Source organism: Procambarus clarkii, chromosome 25 (genome assembly GCF_040958095.1).
Source record: "Procambarus clarkii isolate CNS0578487 chromosome 25, FALCON_Pclarkii_2.0, whole genome shotgun sequence".
Lineage (NCBI taxonomy): Eukaryota > Metazoa > Arthropoda > Malacostraca > Decapoda > Cambaridae > Procambarus > Procambarus clarkii.
In genome coordinates, this window is record NC_091174.1 from 10303515 (window position 1) to 10322133 (window position 18619).

At 35.8% G+C, this 18619-nt stretch overlaps 1 protein-coding gene across 16 annotated transcripts in view; it reads left to right on the plus strand.

Moving 5' to 3' along the window:
• The window catches only part of RhoGEF2 (Rho guanine nucleotide exchange factor 2), a 490304-nt gene that overhangs the window by 27746 nt on the left and 443939 nt on the right, over positions 1-18619 (plus strand). For 8 of the 16 annotated variants that reach the window (XM_045739732.2, XM_045739733.2, XM_045739738.2 and 5 more), the window contains exons 4-10: positions 1472-1623; positions 2140-2256; positions 3953-4051; positions 4591-4872; positions 14093-14186; positions 15897-16096; positions 17561-17731. In XM_045739732.2, coding sequence (XP_045595688.2) covers positions 1472-1623; positions 2140-2256; positions 3953-4051; positions 4591-4872; positions 14093-14186; positions 15897-16096; positions 17561-17731 — 1115 coding nt within the window. The remainder of the gene's footprint in view (positions 1-1471; positions 1624-2139; positions 2257-3952; positions 4052-4590; positions 4873-14092; positions 14187-15896; positions 16097-17560; positions 17732-18619) is intronic. The other 8 variants (XM_069331287.1, XM_045739737.2, XM_069331284.1 and 5 more) reach the window with 3 other exon arrangements.

Below are 18619 nucleotides of genomic sequence, written 5' to 3' on the forward strand. Positions count from 1 at the left end.
TTGTCCTTAGAAATTTAGTCTGATATTTGGCTCCTCCACCTTGACTACTCTCGCTGAAAGACATCGTTTCTAAAATCCAAAAATATAAAAAATCTGTAGTGGGATTGTCTCCAACCATTTCAGGCTTAAGATGCTTCGTTTTAAATGGTGCTCAAGTATAGCTGTTAGTTCAGTAATGGGGAATGTAAATTATAGTTTTATCTGTTTAAGTGTGTTTAGTGTGAATCTTCACTTAATACAATGTGGCTGCTGTATGTCTGAGTAGTTGTAGAATATCTGATATATCTTGTGTTTAGTGTCTTGGACTCTGAATAATTAGTACTTTCTTAATCATTACTAATTGTTTTTTTTTCATATTGTGTTTCTTGACACTAGCTTGCCTTTAGATGAGATGCCTCATTGCATGAAAGTGATATTTTGACACAGTATCTGTAAATTAAGAATAGTATTTAATTAATATTTATTAACTGCTCAAATATTTATAGAAAAAAGTCCCTTCTAATAAAGCAACAAAAGGTAAATTTTTATATAACTTAATTTATGAATAGCTCTAATAATTTAGATGTCTTATAATAAGTGAGTGATAGGACAGATTACTGAAAAACAGCTTAGAGTTGTGTTTTGAAAAATTATGTTTGAAAAAATAGTTTAAAAATAGTCTGTAAAATGTTACATTAAAAAAAATCAACAATAGAAAATGGCTTGCATCTCTTGGCTGAAACTGAACATTATAGAAAGCAAATCTTTTGTTAGCTTTGTAGATGTTTGTCTTGATTCTATGTTAGAAGCAAGTGTAACAGTCCCTTGTAGTGCTTAGGTAAATTTGTATCCTCTTGAAAGTTTTGATTTACCACCAACCTAAGGGCAAAAGAGAGAGAGAGAGAGAGAGAGATCCTATCTTTAGTATAGTAACTTTACCACCATTTCTAAGGAAAGAGGAATGTTGTCTCTGCATTGTAACTTTGCAACCACTGTTTTCACATTGGTCTGTATCGAAATGTTACTCTTGTCATAGATTGTAGAATTTACAATCTATTAAGTATTATTTTGAAACTTTTGTGAGGTAAAAATTGCACATTAATGCCATAGATAAGTTTGTAAAAGCTTCTTAGTGCATTTCCTCTTGGGGGATGCCCAATTCTCTTTCTACATACTGCTGTACTAGATCTTGTACAACTGTGTAGGATGTACAAAGCCAAGTAATATACAGTATGGCAACATGAGAAAAGTCTCCCCAATCTTTAGGTATCATGTATGGTAATAAACATTTCATTATCCTGGCCTGTTGTACTTTGATGATTGTTTATTATAATAAATTTGGTGTTAAGCAAATACAGAATGAGTGACTTAAAGCTTTGTTGTAGTACAGTGTTGTGGGTATCTCATCACATTTTAGGATTGTATGGGAAAAGATATTTAGAGAATATTATAATCTTGATTGTGTAATTAATAAGTTTTGCTTTATCCACAGCATCCCAGTTTGTGAAACTGACATTGCAAAGTTGTCCTGAAGGTGAGGTGACGAATATAGCATCACCCCAGGATCCTTCACACCGGCCCTTGCCCCCTACACCCACACAGTCCAAGTCAAACGATCGTATTACTGCACCATTACCTGTAAATGTAAGTGCATGATCTTCTGATGTTCATGGCTCATACCGATTTTCTCATCTTCCAATGTTATTTTACAAACAAAGCCTCCAGTCTGTATGTGCATAGACTTTCTTCATATTTAATTTGTTGAATTATTGTTGTGATCACTCTTTTTAAATTTATTTATTTATTTATATATACAAGAGTTCCTACATTGTTGTACAGCCACTAGCATGCGTAGCGTTTTGGGAAAGTCCTTAATCCTATGTTCCCCGGAATACGACCCCGCCAAATCGTTTAACAGCCTTTTCAAATACAGTACATAAAGCTTGGCAATAAGTTTTTAAAGATTAAAGGGAAATATTGCAGAATAAAAATTTGTATATATTATTATTATTATTATTATTATTATTTGATTTTTGTATCAAAAGTTTTCCTTCATTATAATATTAGTACTGTAATCATATCATATAAGGTATTGTGAAACTTCTCATGATTCAATTAAAAAATATAGTTCCATTGATATCAATCTGCTTTCTTCAACAGACACAGGTACAAAATCAGATGGAGGTAAATAAGGGAAAAATTTTGACAAAGTACCTGGAAAAGCAACGGCGAGTAAGAGATACTATTATGGTAGAGCTCCAGAGAGGTCCCTCTAAGGTTAGTCATGTACACAAGTAAGTCACCATAAAGATGACTGGAGCAGCAAACATGTTAGTCTAGTGGAGAATGACAAATGTGTTACATTTCTTGTTAATGTAAATTCTTAGGTATTGCATGTATGTATCAGCATGTTTAGTATGTTGTTGCTACTGTAGAGCAACTGGCCTCAGTTGCCTGGGGAAGCTTAGATGGTTCGTAAGATTGGCTACACTCGGTGCAACACTTCTTGCTGGTCTGCGTGGTTTTTTCTTCAACTTTATTGTTTAACTTAAAACTGCTTTTCCATTTCTTATATTTTTAAATTTTTCAGTTTTTACTATTTTTCCCATTTGATTGTGTTAGTGGAAAAAACAATATTTTGCACCAATTAGTGCTTTTTAATAAAAGTACAGAGGTCTATGCCACCGGTTCACAACCCGGGTTCAATTCCTGGGCAGGACAGATGGTCGGGCACAATTCTTTTCACCTGATGTCTCTGTTCATCTAGTAGTAAATAAGAATCTGAGCATTACGATTGTTATGGGGTTGCATTCTTGGGAAGGTCATCCTTGGGAAGGTCATCCTTGGGAAGGTCATTCTAGGTCATTGACTAGTCATTGACTTCAATCATTGACTAGGAAGGGAACCTCAATGAGCCTAAAAATACAGGCTACCCGTCCTCACTAACAGGAAACAAGATGTTAGGGATAAACCAGCCTTTTTAAAGTTTTTTGGGCTAATATTTCAAGTGCTTATTTATGAATATTTTTGCATATTAGTGCATTTGAAATGTTTATGAGAGGCACGGTATTTCACAAATTCCGAACCTCCCCCTCCAAAATATGGAGTTTACAGAGGACAAATCATTGAAGGAAAATATATAATTAATATAATGATTACTTATGTTGCTAAATGGACGCATGAAGAAAAAAGAACTATACACTGTATGTATACTATATCTGTTATTTTATTCTAAAACTAAAACGTAAAGAAATGTTATAGGTTTTTGACATTTCTCGATTTCAGATATTTTAACATAATTTTCATCTGCATATAACACCCAGGGACATCGTGCATGTTCTTCATAGCCTCTGTCTTTTGTGCCATTGGTACAACTTTCTGATGAATGTGCTCACCATTATTTCCTCTTCCATTTTTTTTTTATCTTAGTTCTGGCAATGTTGCATATACTGTACAGTACAATGTTGTTCACTTTTACTCACATATTTGACACTATTCCTTGAAAATTAAATTTTATTTTTTATTTTTATCTGGTAGCATTATCTGTTGTCACTTGGTGTTGATAAATGCAAGTAAAGTAATAACTGTGATCATCAGCAGTAGCTTTAACATCCGCACACACCCACACCCATCATCAGCATCATGTCTTCATCATCATTAACCTTTTTAATCATCTCCATCTGATGATCATCTTGACACCATCATTATATTTTCAGTCACCAAGTGAATTAATACAAATGGTAGTTAGTGATATGCCTTCTTGTTTATTTTGTTTTACTTCCTTGTAAGAATATCCCAAGCTAAATGTTTCATCGTCACGTTCTTAGTTGACGTTATGCTCTAATATTACTTTCACATTTTGTTCATTTGTTTTTGTAGCTTCTACACATCTTTTGACTCTTACAAGGCTCAAGTTGCTGTACACGTTAGGCTTTACATTCTGTTGTCAGTGGTCACTGTTTACCTTTTGCAGGTTTTGCAGAGAAACCTTGAGAAGGAGTTGGATTCTTTAAATCGTCAAATATCCAAAATACAGGAAGAACTCAAGAATATGAAAGACATTGAAGCTCAAGTAAGCGTTCAATTAATTTTTCTTATTTGAACATTGAATTTTTTTTGTACTTAATATTCTTTTTACTTAGAATTACAGTACCCTCTACAATATTTACATTTAAATTCATGAAAAAACACATAAAATAAACATATTAATTATTTTCTATTAATGCCTTTTTATGTTTTTTTATTTTCTTAATTTCACTAATGTTTGCTTAAATTTTTAAGATAGCTTGGTTTAGTTGTTTCTTTGGATTATGCCACTTACTGCATTGGAATAACTCAGGCAGCCTTTCACACTATGTAAGAGACACTGTGAGGGGGCTTGTAATCTGTTGTCTCATGCTAAGACTTCTAGACAGGTCTTCTGGATGTATGAAGATTACCAGGCTTGCAATGTGCCTATGGTACTCTGCATATACTTGATGCTTTTGCTGTGGCCAACTAATGACATGTTTAATTTTGGATTGAAATGTTTAAACAATTTAATTTATATTTTGTTTTATTTTTTGTTTTTGTGTTTTATGTTATGTCATGATGTGTTGTATTTGTTTTCAGTTACACTCGCACCCTCGCTCCTCCCCACGCTCTCCCCCTCTTTCTCGACCATCATTTTCCCTCCCACACTCCCATCATTCACATACACATTCACTCTCTGAAATTCCCCCACCACTCCCAGCTCGTAACCGCTCCCTAGTCACTCAGATATCAGCCCCATCATTAACATCCTTGACTCCTGCTCCTCCTCTTCCTCCTCGACACATGCAGCTGGACAGATTTGGGGAGGGAAGTCTAGCACAAAGTCTAGAGAACATTCATAAGGTGCAGAGTCTCAGTCATGTAAGTTGCTGAAGCTACGAAAATACTGTTTTTAAGTACATTAAGATTTTGTTGCTGTGGGTGCTAAACTGCTCTTATAATTTGTCTGCAACCATCGTCTTGTCTGTATGTTGGATTGGCTTTTTCTGCTTCTGCTGTCTATGCTCTTTGTATTATTATCTTAATGGGGGTGCTTTTGTGCTAGGATGTGTTGGGATTTTTTTTTTTCTTTTACGTGCATGAGTATTTGCAAGATATACAAGTTCACAGCATAACTAACATTTATGGTATGTGATAATAGATAGAGTAAATATTAGAGTAAATCAAGTCTTTAGCTTTTCTGTTGGTATGGAAATACTAACGTAATTTATTAGTTATCCTGCATTTGCATTAATGCTGCATGTTATGATTTGATTAAATTCTCCGATGAAAACATTTGAGACCTGCTGTGATCTTTCTTTTACTATTATTCTTTTGAAACTGGGTATTTTAATGATAACTAATCATAAAACTGTATTGGTTAAGATGAAGTTATTTTGTAAAATGCTGTATGTAATACTTATCAACAAAATAATAATGTTTTTATGTAAGAAATGGGCTAAAGTATGCCATCAGCATTGCTAACAGGGTCATTCCAGTGTAGTGGGTAAGGTACTGGGTCAGAGTTTCTAGTATATTTATAGCCCACAGGGTTACTAACCTGTCATTTTACTGGTCATGTATATACTTCATTTGGTTTTCTTTATATCTTAACCCTGGAAATATCTTACACTGGTCAGAAATAAGTATAGCTGGCAATTCATATTTAAGCACAATAGTGCTACTGTATCATTGAATGCAAATTAGTAAGAATTGCCAGAATGGAAGCAGTTGCCTCATGCAAAATAACAAATAAATATTCATAATAAAATAATCACAAACATCGTCTAAAAGTAGTCGGTAAAGAAATGTAATAATAATGATCAGATTTCTAGTTACACTCATGCTGCAGTTAATGGATGTATTATATCACTTCAGTCTATCTAGCTTCCTCTGAGGCTAATACATTTTTAAAGTTGCAACCATTGACTTAGAAACCCCTAGTTAAACATTTAACTCCTTTTCTGTGGCTAATATTTGATGCTTGGTTTAAGTGAAAAATCTGCTTGTGTCAGACACACAGCACATAATCGTGTAATGTGTACTTGAGGTGGGTAGTGATGTTTGCTTCATGCACATGTATACAATGGCAGGAGGTGAGGGATGAGGCAGCAAGACAGGATTTAAGATTCCAAGATATCTGTTTGCACTTCTAGAGAGAGATCAAAGGTAGAACTTGTAGGAATTTGTTTAGGTGACTTTATTGAGTGCATAGTTGCTGCTAGTGCTCATTCCTGCATTTTTTGATGACAGTTTGCCCAGCTTCTCGGTAACCCATCAGGGGTTGGTATTGTCCCCTCCAGGCACACTACTATCCAGTATGATTACACCAACTTCCAAGGGAGAATGTTCGTTGGTCGAAAGATCAGCACTGACCCCCCCATTCTTGGCCTGATGTTGCAGCCTGTCCATGTCACATAGGATGTGTGAGAGGGTAGTCTCTCTCTCTCATAGTACACTGAGCCTGCACTCTTCTGTAGCTCTCCACACACAGTTCTAGTATGTGCTTACCACATGCACATTCAATTTCATTATAACTGTGCTCATATTATCCATTGCATTGTATTTGATTTACTATATTTCTTAATTATGAAAAGAAAAATCCCACAGTAAAATTGCTTGGCATCATTATCATTACCCTATTTACCACTTTTTTTTTGGGGGGGGAGGGGGCGAATAAGGGGGTGAATAATTTGCCCAAATAAACAAATATGAATTATTTAGTATAGAGAAAGAAAGTTGTTAATATTATATAGGAAAAGCATCACTCATTCATTCATTATATCATTTGCACCCTACAGTATTATGTTAATGATAAACGAGCACAACCACAGGGTAGATAAAGACTAAGCACAGGTGGTACTCGCACAAGGGGGGACAGGTGGAAACTGAGTACCCAAATGGAACACACACATTTGAAGGATTTTATTTTAGTATCAAAGTAGGTAACAAACGGAATGCATTAGGCAGTGATGTGGGGGGAGGCTCCCTCCATACACAGTTTCAAATGTAGATATGATAGAGCCCAGTAGGCTCAGGAATCTGTACACCAGTTGATTGACAGTTAAGAGGCGGGACCAAAGAGTCAAAGCTCAACCTCCGCAAGCACAATAAGGTGAGCACAGCAACACACAGGCTCCATAAGATCAAGTGTTCAGTAGTAGTTTCAGCAAAAAAAAAAATAAATAAATAAATCACACGTCTGTAAAATATTTAGATGAACTTGGCCGATATATTATTTATTAAGAATAACTTCATTAACAACAATGATAGCATAATTTCAACTTTTCATCTTCTATATTTTTAGTTTTATTGTATTACATTGTATTTTTTCTGTTGTTTTTTCAATGTTTAGGATGAATGTGAACATGTATTGAACTTCTAACATGTGTACTTGGCTACCATCATCAGGTTCACAAACAAAAATAGCTGGGCTCTTGAAAATGCATGTTTTGCTGTTTTAAATTTAAGATACAGTAATGCACCTATATGTATGGAATACACATGTATTTATTTGTAAATGCCAATAGAAGTCTGGTATGTGTTTGTGCATGAATTGAGTTTTTCTGGGAGTCGTGTGTGGGAAAGACTGTTTAAATGGGCTGCTTATTATCATCACAACAGTGGGACTAACTTATGTGCATGTCTGTATTTTATTACATTGATGCTCATGTTATTCTAGTCCATGACTGAAGTTATTAAGTATTAATAATTATTAGTCATTAGGTTGCTTGTTAACAAAGTGATTAATAGTTTGATATCATAAGGATTGCTAATTTTTTTTTACTTTCATTAACTTTATAGTAATAATGCCAATTAAGAACTTCAAATAACTGTCTTTTCATTGTTCATTTATGCCTTAAAGAGGGTGTTTGTCAAATTATAAATTATTTCTTTGAAATAGAATACTGTACAGTGATTTAATATGTAGAAAATTTAGTCAGGAGACACTTGAATAGATTTTGCTTTGTGTAATTGGAAAATCTGCTTTGTGTAATTGTGTTATCAGTAAGGTGTATGATAATACTGAGTGAAAGAATACAGAAAATGACCAAAAAACTGACTAGTAATGAAAAGATGTATTTTAAGATGGGTGAGGTTTTGTTGATGAGATACAGGGACAGTGGAGAGACAGTATAGTGTGTGTGGTACTTGTGGATCTGTAGAAAAACTTAAGGTAAATACAGTTTGTGTGGATCTGTACAATAGATACAAAGTGTATATGACCTTCATAGACCTGTTGAAAATGCAAAATAAAGTGAGCCAAGATGATTTGTGGAATAAGTAGGAGGCAGAATTTTATGAAGACACCATGTGTAAATGGCAGCCATGTACTGTATCATTGGTTTGATACAGGTGTGCATACCAACCAGTGACTACAAGGGAGTGAGATTTAACTCTTTATGGTTCAGTGTGAATGTGGATGGGGTTATGGCAGAAATCAAAGTTCTAGTATTACATTAGACATTAGAGAGAAGTGTGAACAGAGAGCATATTTGAATTACTGTATTGTAGAAAGAGTACTGTAGTCTGCCGCTCACTTTAAGGGCTATGTTCTTAGAAAACTTGCAGCAGGGCAAACTTAATTATATATGGAAAAGTAGACTTGTATCTCCAAAAACTTCCAAAATTCACTTTAACTTTTCTCAATAAAACAATTATCTTAACATTACTGGGTATCCTCAGTAGGGATACTTAATGACTTGAATATTCCTCATTGTGTACTTACTGGCCTGCTGGAACTCATTATGGTTAGGATGCAGTGGGAAATAATCATGGAAATCAAATTGAATGTGCTTTAGGGAGGTCTGTTGCGCAGACAACACTGCGCTGTGCTCTGACCACCAAAATAATAAATCACTGCAATCTGACACTTATGAAAATGTGTGTTTTATAAGTTATGTCAATTTATTGGAGCCAAGGTAGTAAAGAAGATTGGCACTCACGCCTGAATTTGCATTTTCCAATGAGTTTCAAAATGAGGGTTCATGGCATAGAAGAATTGACAGGTATGATAAGGGTGACTCAGGACAACGCAAAAATAGCAGGAATGCTAAAAAATTATCAGAAAACTACAAAATGATGAGGTGGGGAATCTGTCATTACTGAAAAGGAATCTTTCAAATGAAGACAAGGAAAGGTTAAAATGGAAACTTGAGCAAGATAACAAAAAATCAAAGTGATAGGGCTCTTGGAGCTGATGGAATTGAACATAGAATCCAGTCAATTAAATAGAGGTGTGGAGAGAAAATGAAACAATTACATGAAATTTTTTATGCTAACAAGAGATTAAGAAAATTTAATTATAATTTTAAAATAGGTTGTATTGCAGAGCATGTCACAATGGTGTGGCTGAAAGTTAATATTCCAACTTAACAAACTTGAAAGAAAAGACGTGATGACATTTTGACCCATTCGTGACTTATGAAGCTGAAGCTGAGACATATAGGGAAAATAAGCCATTATAAGGCCAGAGAGTAGAGAGGTGAGAGAAGAGATGAGTTGAGATGTAAGTGGAAAAAGTAGAGCATGAAAAATGGAATTGCAGCTCTGTAGTTGAAAGGAGAAAGTAAACAAAGTAAGCATTTACTCTGTCCCTTCTCTACTTGCTTTGTTTAGTTTCTCCCTTCAGCTCCATTTTAGTTGCCTTTAGCCCCATTTGCTTTTCTTAATGCTTTTCTTCCTTTTTTTATTTCCAACCTGATCCATATAACTGAGTACAGTGTAATGCAGTGGTCAGGTTTATTGATTACTGTAATGTGTCCATGACTAAAATATAAAAATTTGGATATACTGTACACTAATCTAAAAGATGATCTTAAATAAGGATCCCTATAAATGTGTTTAAAGTAATTAAAAAAAAGCTAGTAATAAAAACTTGCTTAAAAATAAATAGTAAATAGTAAATGTAAAATTAAAAGTTAGCATTAACTCCCTGGCATCATATTTAAGCTTTTGTGATGGTGTGTCACTCCCCGTGTGCTGCTCAAGACATAGGGTAGCACTTTCTGAGGTGTGCATCCTAATGCTTTCTTCAGATCACTGATACAGTAGCTTTATGCAGCCTTGGCTACATCATATGCTCTACTCCCACTCTTCAAAGCAGTTGACAACCCAAACAATCTAACCTTCTCTGTAACCATTTCAAGTTTTAGTAAATCATTTCCTTCTCTCTTAGATAAGAATTGGTGGGTGTGGACAATTAAAATTTTGTGCAGTAAATAAACCGTTGGAAAGATAGATGGTCAGGTACAGTGGTACCTCGAATAACGAATTTAATCCGTTTCGGCGCCGTGTTCGTCATGTGAAACAGACGTCATACAAAACGAATGTCCACATTTAACCACTGTGATGGCTGTGTTTATTGTGAAATTCCCCCAGTGTGCATGATGCAAAATCATGCACACTGGGGGATCCAAAAAATCATTTTTCTTTGTAAAATGATAAATTCCCTTCCCTGAACATGTGTCTGTAAAAATAATTACCAAATTCCACTTACTTTGGCTGTGAGGACGTAGACAAGGTGCACTGTGACGTCATCAGGGGCTGGTCGCCTGTGTGTGAAGCTCCTAGACACGGTCGCGCAGGCCATTCAAGCACCGCGTGTTGCCACGAATATATTTTCAAATATTTGTTTTATGTATTTCCAATGCAGTTTTATTTGTTTCTTTTATTGTATATGATGCATATTTGTGACCTTTACAATATGTATACAGTAAAATGTTCATAATGTTCCATGGAACTGTGATACATGTGTCAGTAATGTATCCACTATAAATGTTTATTGTCACAATATTACGTGATAAAAATTCACTAAAATTAAAATATGTACAGTTTCACATACTATTTACACAGTAACACACTTTATTACACACTCGGTACTTTGGAGGTGCGTAATAGTCAACGAAGTAGTCCATGGTACACAGCACGACTTTGCTCTCGTTGCACCAGCTACAGATAGATTTTCGGTCCTGTTTTATCATTCTGTGTGCTTGCAAATAATGCACTTGCATGCACCCTTGGCTTTAGTACTTGTAGGTGGTATGTAGTCAAGCTTGTAAAGCATAAGGTAGTATTGAAACGATTATAGGAAAAGCTCAAATTGTAAGGTAGTCTTGAAAAGATCACTTTGTAAGGTCTCACACAGGAAGAGATTCAGCTAGCCTCAAAGAGTGTCTGAGAGTCAGGAAGAGATTCAGGTATTCATGAAAATATTTATGGAAAACACCACCATGGAGGCCGCTAACACTGTTCATCTATGCTACTTGTATCAGATGCATGATCACTGAATGCAGAAAGCGATTCATCTATGTATCATCTATATAAATTGGAGATGGCAAGGGTGGTGCTCAGAGCTACAACTGAATACGCTCGCTGTATCATGCTCATAGGTGCTGTATCACTTGCATCCGACCGTTATGTTAAGTCCTTATTGCGCCTAGCTTCACCAATATTATGACCCTTATGTTCTTCAAACAATATGGTTTGAATTTCACCGACTGAGCATAATCTTTCAACACCGTGTCGGACAGGTGTTTGGGAGCCAGAGGCACGTGTGCCACAATTGGTTGCTCATGCAGTACTAACCCAGCCAGCAGCCCTAGTCTTTCATATTTGTTAAAGCAAAAGGTTCATTCAGTGTTTGTCGGGTAGGCTGTTCCATTATGGCAATCTTTCTTTGTTTAAAATGTGTTCCATTTGTTTTGTATTTGTCACTTACATCTCAATAATGGAGCAGCCTACCCGACAAGCACTTAACAAACCTTTATGGCATTTGTCTATTTTTCAAATTGTTTCAACTTTTTTTTTTTTTTTTTTTTATAAAGAAACATGGAACAGCCTACCTGTAGACCACCAAACGAACCTTTTTGACATTTGTTCTGGTTTTCAAAATTGTTCATTTTATTACGTTTTTTTTTATGTAAGAAACGTGGAGCAGCCTACCTGCCGACCACAGAACAAACCTTTTGCTATAAGATAAATGAAAAATAAATATTGAACTCATTTGAAGAAAGGAAAATGTCATAAAGGTTTGTTCAGTGTATGTAAGATAGGCTGCTCCATTATTGAGACGTAAATGACAAATACAAAACAAATGGGACACATTTGAAACAAAGAAAGATTGTTATAATGGAGCAGCCTACCTGCCGAACACCGAACAAACCTTTTTGACATTTGTTGTATTTCAGAAATTTCATTTCTTTTTTTCTACAAAAACGTCAATGTTTTGCAACATCTCAGCAGTCGCCCTTTTATATCCCAGCATCATTAGCATCTTTAAACAAGAACAACATAATTTATGTGCATCGTCGGAGGTGTCCGAGAATGTGCAAGAAGCAGCGCGACCCCACCATGAACCAAGTGTTAACGTTACTCAAATGAGCGTTTGCCATACAGGACGATTTGACGCTGATCGGGCCGTTCGTTACCCAAAATGTTCGCCTTTTGGGGTGATCGTTATGCGAGGCACCACTGTTTTTTTTTGGATAAAAAAGTGCATAATATTAAATGTGGTTTATCCCCATGGCCTTCCTCCTACTACTATAATAGGTGGGGGAATAACCTTCGCTAGGCTGTGCATTGGCCCCCCCCACGCGCGCGCGCACACACACACACACACACACACACACACACACACACTTAATGGAACAAAGACTTGCTCCTCCTTGTCCAAACTGCAATGGAACAAAGACTTGCTCCTTCTTGTCCAAACTGCATTGTCTCACTTAATCATGCACAACCTTGCTTTCCCAATGAGTCTGAGTTACCTTTCGTTGATCAATTAGTTTCTTCTGGCATTACTCGTCGTATGTCTTATTGCTCTCATAATGGCATCCTGGAGGATATTTAGGACCTTTTGACTATTCTGCAAATACAGGCAGTGCTATGCAGTCTTCTAGGCTTAGTGTCTTTTTATAATTACTTACTTATTTTGCAGTAAATATTCGTATAATAAATAAATAACAGTTTTCGGCAAATCAAAATTATGAAAAAGTATTTTTTTAATTTATTTATTTTTTACTGAACTGACTGTAACAAAGTTGGTGTTGTCAGTCCATTATGGACCTTGTATTAAAAAAAAGTTGAAGGCTTGATAAGTACAGTAAATATGCAGTACATATATAATTTTTAAGCTGACCAGACCGCACACTAGAAGGTGAAGGGACGACGATGTTTCGGTCCGTCAACATACTTTGGCCACGTTATTGTGACTCATCGCCTCTATAATTTTTAAATCCTCTCCACTACCTGCGTCCTACATTCGTGGTGTGGAAATGTTTTTGCCTTTGGTTTGGATAATTAGTCAAGTTGGATTCCAAGTCTAATTTCCTTCCCAATTTATTGCAAGGTATATGGGGATGATTGTATCATTGAGTAGAAGCTGATTTTGCTGTTTTGAAGTAAAAACATGCGAATTGTGAATTATTTTTATTTGTTATTCTGAGAAAATTAATTATTCATGTTTGTAATGATTTCAATTTAAGAACATACAAAAATAATTTAATACTTGTTCAAGGTGTTTGCCCGTATTTTGCATTTTTGTAATATAGTTTACTGAATGTTACTAGTGACATTCATTGCTGGAAGGTCTGCAGTTGTATGCCTTCCTCCTATAAAAAGTGAAACTTTTGTAGAAATGCACTTTTTTTTTAGGTACAGTGAAATTTTCTTATTAAGGTCATAATAATGTCTTAATACATTTTATTAACTTGTAGCTAAATGTTTCAGTTGCAGATATGACAGTGAAAGAGAAGAGGCAATTTGAATGTAGGTAGACACGTGTTGCATGTATTGAGGGGCTGGGGTGAATGTAGCATGTTTGTTGAGGGCTGGTGTGTATGTGTGTGTGTGTTCGTGTGTGGAGGCCGGGTGTATATGTTGAGAGCTGGTGTGTGTGTGTGTGTTTTACATGAGTAGGGGGATAGGTTATAATGTATAAATGTGTAAATTGGTGAGTGGATAAGTTTATGAATGAAGCAGAAGTCCTTTGTGTTTGCTGATGAAATAAGTGTAATTATATAACTGATATTTTTCATTATTGTTGCTTATAGCATTTTGAGTTATTTAATAATATTAACATTTGTTGACCTTTTTATTACAGTCTGTAAGTTCTGTTTCGGAGCCTGGGAGTCGTCCTCCATCTCATTACAGAGCAAAGTCGAGCCCTGATCCCCTTGGCCTTCATACTTGTACTGGTAAGTTTTGGATGTGATACTGTGGTTTTGAGATGTTTGTTAATGCCAGTTTTAACACATTTGTAACTTTCTTATTCATTTCATGCTGAATGTGTTCCCATTCCAACATAGAGCTGCTAGTTTGCCATAATTTTAGATGAAGTTGTGTGGAGGTATTTGAGCAAGACAAAGATTAATTGATTTAAAGGTAAAATTAAGTAGTTTTAGGATTATACAAGTGAACTAGGAAATGGTACACTATCTAATGTATTCATAATTTAGTGTTCTATAATAGAGTAAATTGGTTTGTGACAGGGACATAATAAAACATGATCTGGGAAGAGATGAAAGAAGGCAGACTACAGTTCCACATGGCATCAACAGATAAGCCCAGGCCTTGAGCAAGTGAGAGAAAATCTTTGGCGATAGAAAAAAAACGGAGCAGAATCTGGTGAGCACAGCCTAGGAGTGCACCAAAAGGGAGTACATTGCAGGGTAACTGAACACAAGGCTAAAATACCTAAAGGCAATCCTCTCCCCAACTACAGCAATCATGTACTTGGTGGAAGGAGCAAGGCTTCCCACCTTAAGTTAGCAAAACGGTACTCAGAATAGAGAGCAAAAAGAAGAAAAATCTATGGTATCACATGGTTTCACCAGGATGAAACAAGGTAAGGTCAAAAGTAAAACATGGAACTCGATCAATAGCCAGACGTGAATGGGATAAGGTCATAAGGACCCAAAACATGGTGCACCCCAACCAGAGGCTGGTCAGTTCAGAAAGGCAAAAGGAGGAGTGGGTAAAAAACACATAGTGCATGCAAGAGACAAATAACCAGGCAATACCAAATTTTAGATGCAGATATAGTCTTTGTGCCGGAGAAAACTGAAAGCAAGATGTACAATCATCCTGATAAGATAGCACCTTATGCTAGGCCACAAACAGAGAAAGGAAGAGTGAAGCAAAAATTGGGCAGGCTGATGCAAGCCTTGCAGTAGCAACAATGCGAATCATCCAGGCAAACAACATGGGAATCCTAGCAGAGAGGGAGCTCCAACTCTCTGAGATGTGACACCCAACTTGTGATGTAATCCTTACCCGGTGGAGGCCAATAGTTCACACTGTGTACACACAATAGGAAGTGAAATACCATCCCATGAAAATGAAAAACAGACAGAAGTTTTCATAATCTTTTGCGAGTTGCCTTCCTTACCAACTATGTTTTTCTTATAACTTGGCCTTTTTATTCATGTCAGGATGTTCTTACTCAGGTCTGATGTACCTTTGCTACTTTTATCAGATGATGTAACTTTGATTTGCAAATAATATCAGGATAGAAGCCAGTGGAATGAAGCCACTTGTGGAATGAAAGATCAGACTGCACTCTCACAAGGAAAACACAAGGTCAATATATGTTCCCTCAAAGTAGGTTTGAATTCCTTGGAAACACTTACATTAACTCGTTTGTACAATATAGTGCTGTACAAACTTTGTAAAATATTTATGAAATAAATGCATTTTTAATGATAAAAATCGTGATTTGGTGGAAATTATGAACTGACTATCCGAATTTCATTGCGTGTCCCTCGGGTATCCAAGTTTTTTCATTATAATTTCAGAGGGGAAACTCAATGGATGGAGTTGACTTGTTATATTGCAGATTCTGGAGGTGCCACTCTATTGTATATGATGTAGATTATGTTAATAAACATATTTATAATTTCTTCTAGGTTATGCAAGTGGAAGTGACTCTGTTGTTGAAGTTAATTTGTCAGGTGGAAGTCGAAGTAAGGTGCCCTCTGTATGTAATGAAGATATTTCAGTTCTGGAACCCCCAGGAACTCCTCCTCCACCCTATGCATCTGGTTCAACAACCCATCTTTACCCTTCTGATGAGATGGAGGAGAATTATTCTACTATAGTTGATGATGTGAGTTAAGAAATTTATCTCTTTCCTCCTCTATCTATCTATATATATATATATAATACAAATACAAAATACTGTAATGTAGTATTGTTGGTATATTTGTGTGTTTGTACTTAACTAGGCACAGTTACAAGAGATGAGAGCTGGTGAATGCCAAAACCATTGTAAGCTTCAGAACTTAATTTGATTTAAGATTATAGAAAAGACAGGCTATCACATATTTAGCTCTCATTTTGGTAATTACAGCAGTATCATTATATGCATTAACTGCTTTTGGAATAAAATACAGTGCAGTATTTCAGATAAAGAAATAACTCTACAGGCGATTAAATAGTAATGTAATGAGATTCGAATATACACGTCTCTTAATTTAAAGTTTTTTCCGTTTGATATTTTATTTATTCGTACCAGTGTTGCATTACATTATTCATGTTTATTTTTTAATAAACAATTTGCTTGGCCTTTGGGCCGAGCAAAATTAATTTTCAATCAATTTTAGATTGAAATATGTATGTATATATTGTAGTAGAAAATATAATTAAGGGCTCAAAAATAGAAATTGTTTCCTTAGCTAAATTATTATGACAATTTTAGAGGTGTTAAATAATAGGCATTATCTTATTAACTGGGCAAATGTATTGTAATTGTTGTGGCACAAATCATTGTAGCAAATTTCTCCCAATCATCTTATTGTATTTTATAATAAATCTAGGCTTGATGCTAGTAGTTTTTTTTGTTTAACACATGTTATTTTAAATACAGTCGATATACAGTATGTACTGTATAATAAAATATTATCATTCATGCTATTTTAAATACAGTCGATATACAGTATGTACTGTATAATAAAATATTATCATGACTAATATTCCTTTAAAATTTCTTTAAATGCTTGTTAGACATATTCTTTATAATACTAAATGTGTATTATGACTTACACATGCTAACACTGTATACATAATGTTTAACATCTGCCACCTGCATAAATGCTTGAATCGGACATGAGAGTGCCAAGACAGAAAACGAAGGGCTTTGTTTTGTATCTGCAGAATGTTGCTGTTATCTGCATAAAGTCCATGTAGAAGTTTTCATAAACAGCTACAGAATTTGACCAAAACGGTTCTTATTTCTAGATGTTTTTGCAAGCGCTCAAGTCAATTTTTGTTTCCTTAGCTACATAAATCACAGTAGTCTATTTCTTTTCTTCTGGTGCTGGCAAAGAGTTTACTTTCCACTTTTTTTCTGGAGCTTTTGAGCTCTTAGAGAACACATACAGCATGTAAATACTCAAAAATGTTCATACGGTGATTAAAAGTCAGCTGTAAGTGGGGTGTTTGTCTTCTGACAAGCCTTATGTTTTTTGTAAGTTGAGAGTTCCTGTCTTGGCAGTCTCATGTGCCCTGGTTAACCTAGCCATGTCTTGTGGTGCTTTTACTAACTGCTTTTCCATTGGCATCTGTTGGGTAGTGTGATGGTGGTGGGGGAGAATATGCACCTTCAGCTCCCCCTATCCCTCCCCTTCATGGCCTCCCTTTGCCGAGCCGACCAACCTTGCCAGGTCTGCCACCCAAGCCAGGTTCACATCATGCAAGCCCTTTTGCTTCACAAGTTACAAGCCCTACCAGCCCAAATGGACAGGTAACATGACATAGTCCTGATGTTTCCACTTATCTATTTATGGTAGAAGCTTTGACATGAAACATGTAAGCTACTTTTGTACGTTTTTATTAATGTATGTTGCTGTTCGTGGGAAAGTCAATGAAACTACACATATGTATATGTGTATGTATAGATAGATGAAACTAGTTTTTCGTCTCTTTCAATAAAATCATTGTCATACTTTGATCATTAGGCACAACCTCCAGCTATTGCATAACATTGTGTATTACTACTACTATCACCCTTGACCAAGTGGCCACATTTATGGAGTTTTGAGGCTCTTGCCCAGAAAGTGTGGATTGTACAGTATTGCAAGAAAATACAGTTAAAGTGTGATTATCAACCCTTAATGATTACTTGATTACTTATGTGTATTGTTCTATTACTAAGTAATGATATCATATATCTATCCTTTGAGGGTAAGAAAGGTTAACTCAGTCCATGGCTTTGATGTACAACTGCAGTAGTCTATGATTACTGTATAATTGTGAATAACACACTTCCTGCCTTCCTCGGCTTTGGGCTTAGAATCACATTATGGGGCGTACAAGTATATAGTGTTACCCTTATATATCCCTTATATAACCCGTGGTACCCTTATATATCCCTTATATAACCCGTGGTACCCTTGTACCGTGGGGCATAGTGTTACCCTTGTACCATGGTGCATAGTGTTACCCTTGTACAGTGACGCACAGTGATACCCTTGTACTATGGTGCACAGTGATACCCTTGTACTATGGTGCACAGTGATACCCTTGTACTATGGTGCACAGTGTTACCCTTGTACTATGGTGCACAGTGTTACCCTTGTACCATGGTGCACAGTGTTACCTTTGTACCATGGTGCACAGTGTTACCTTTGTA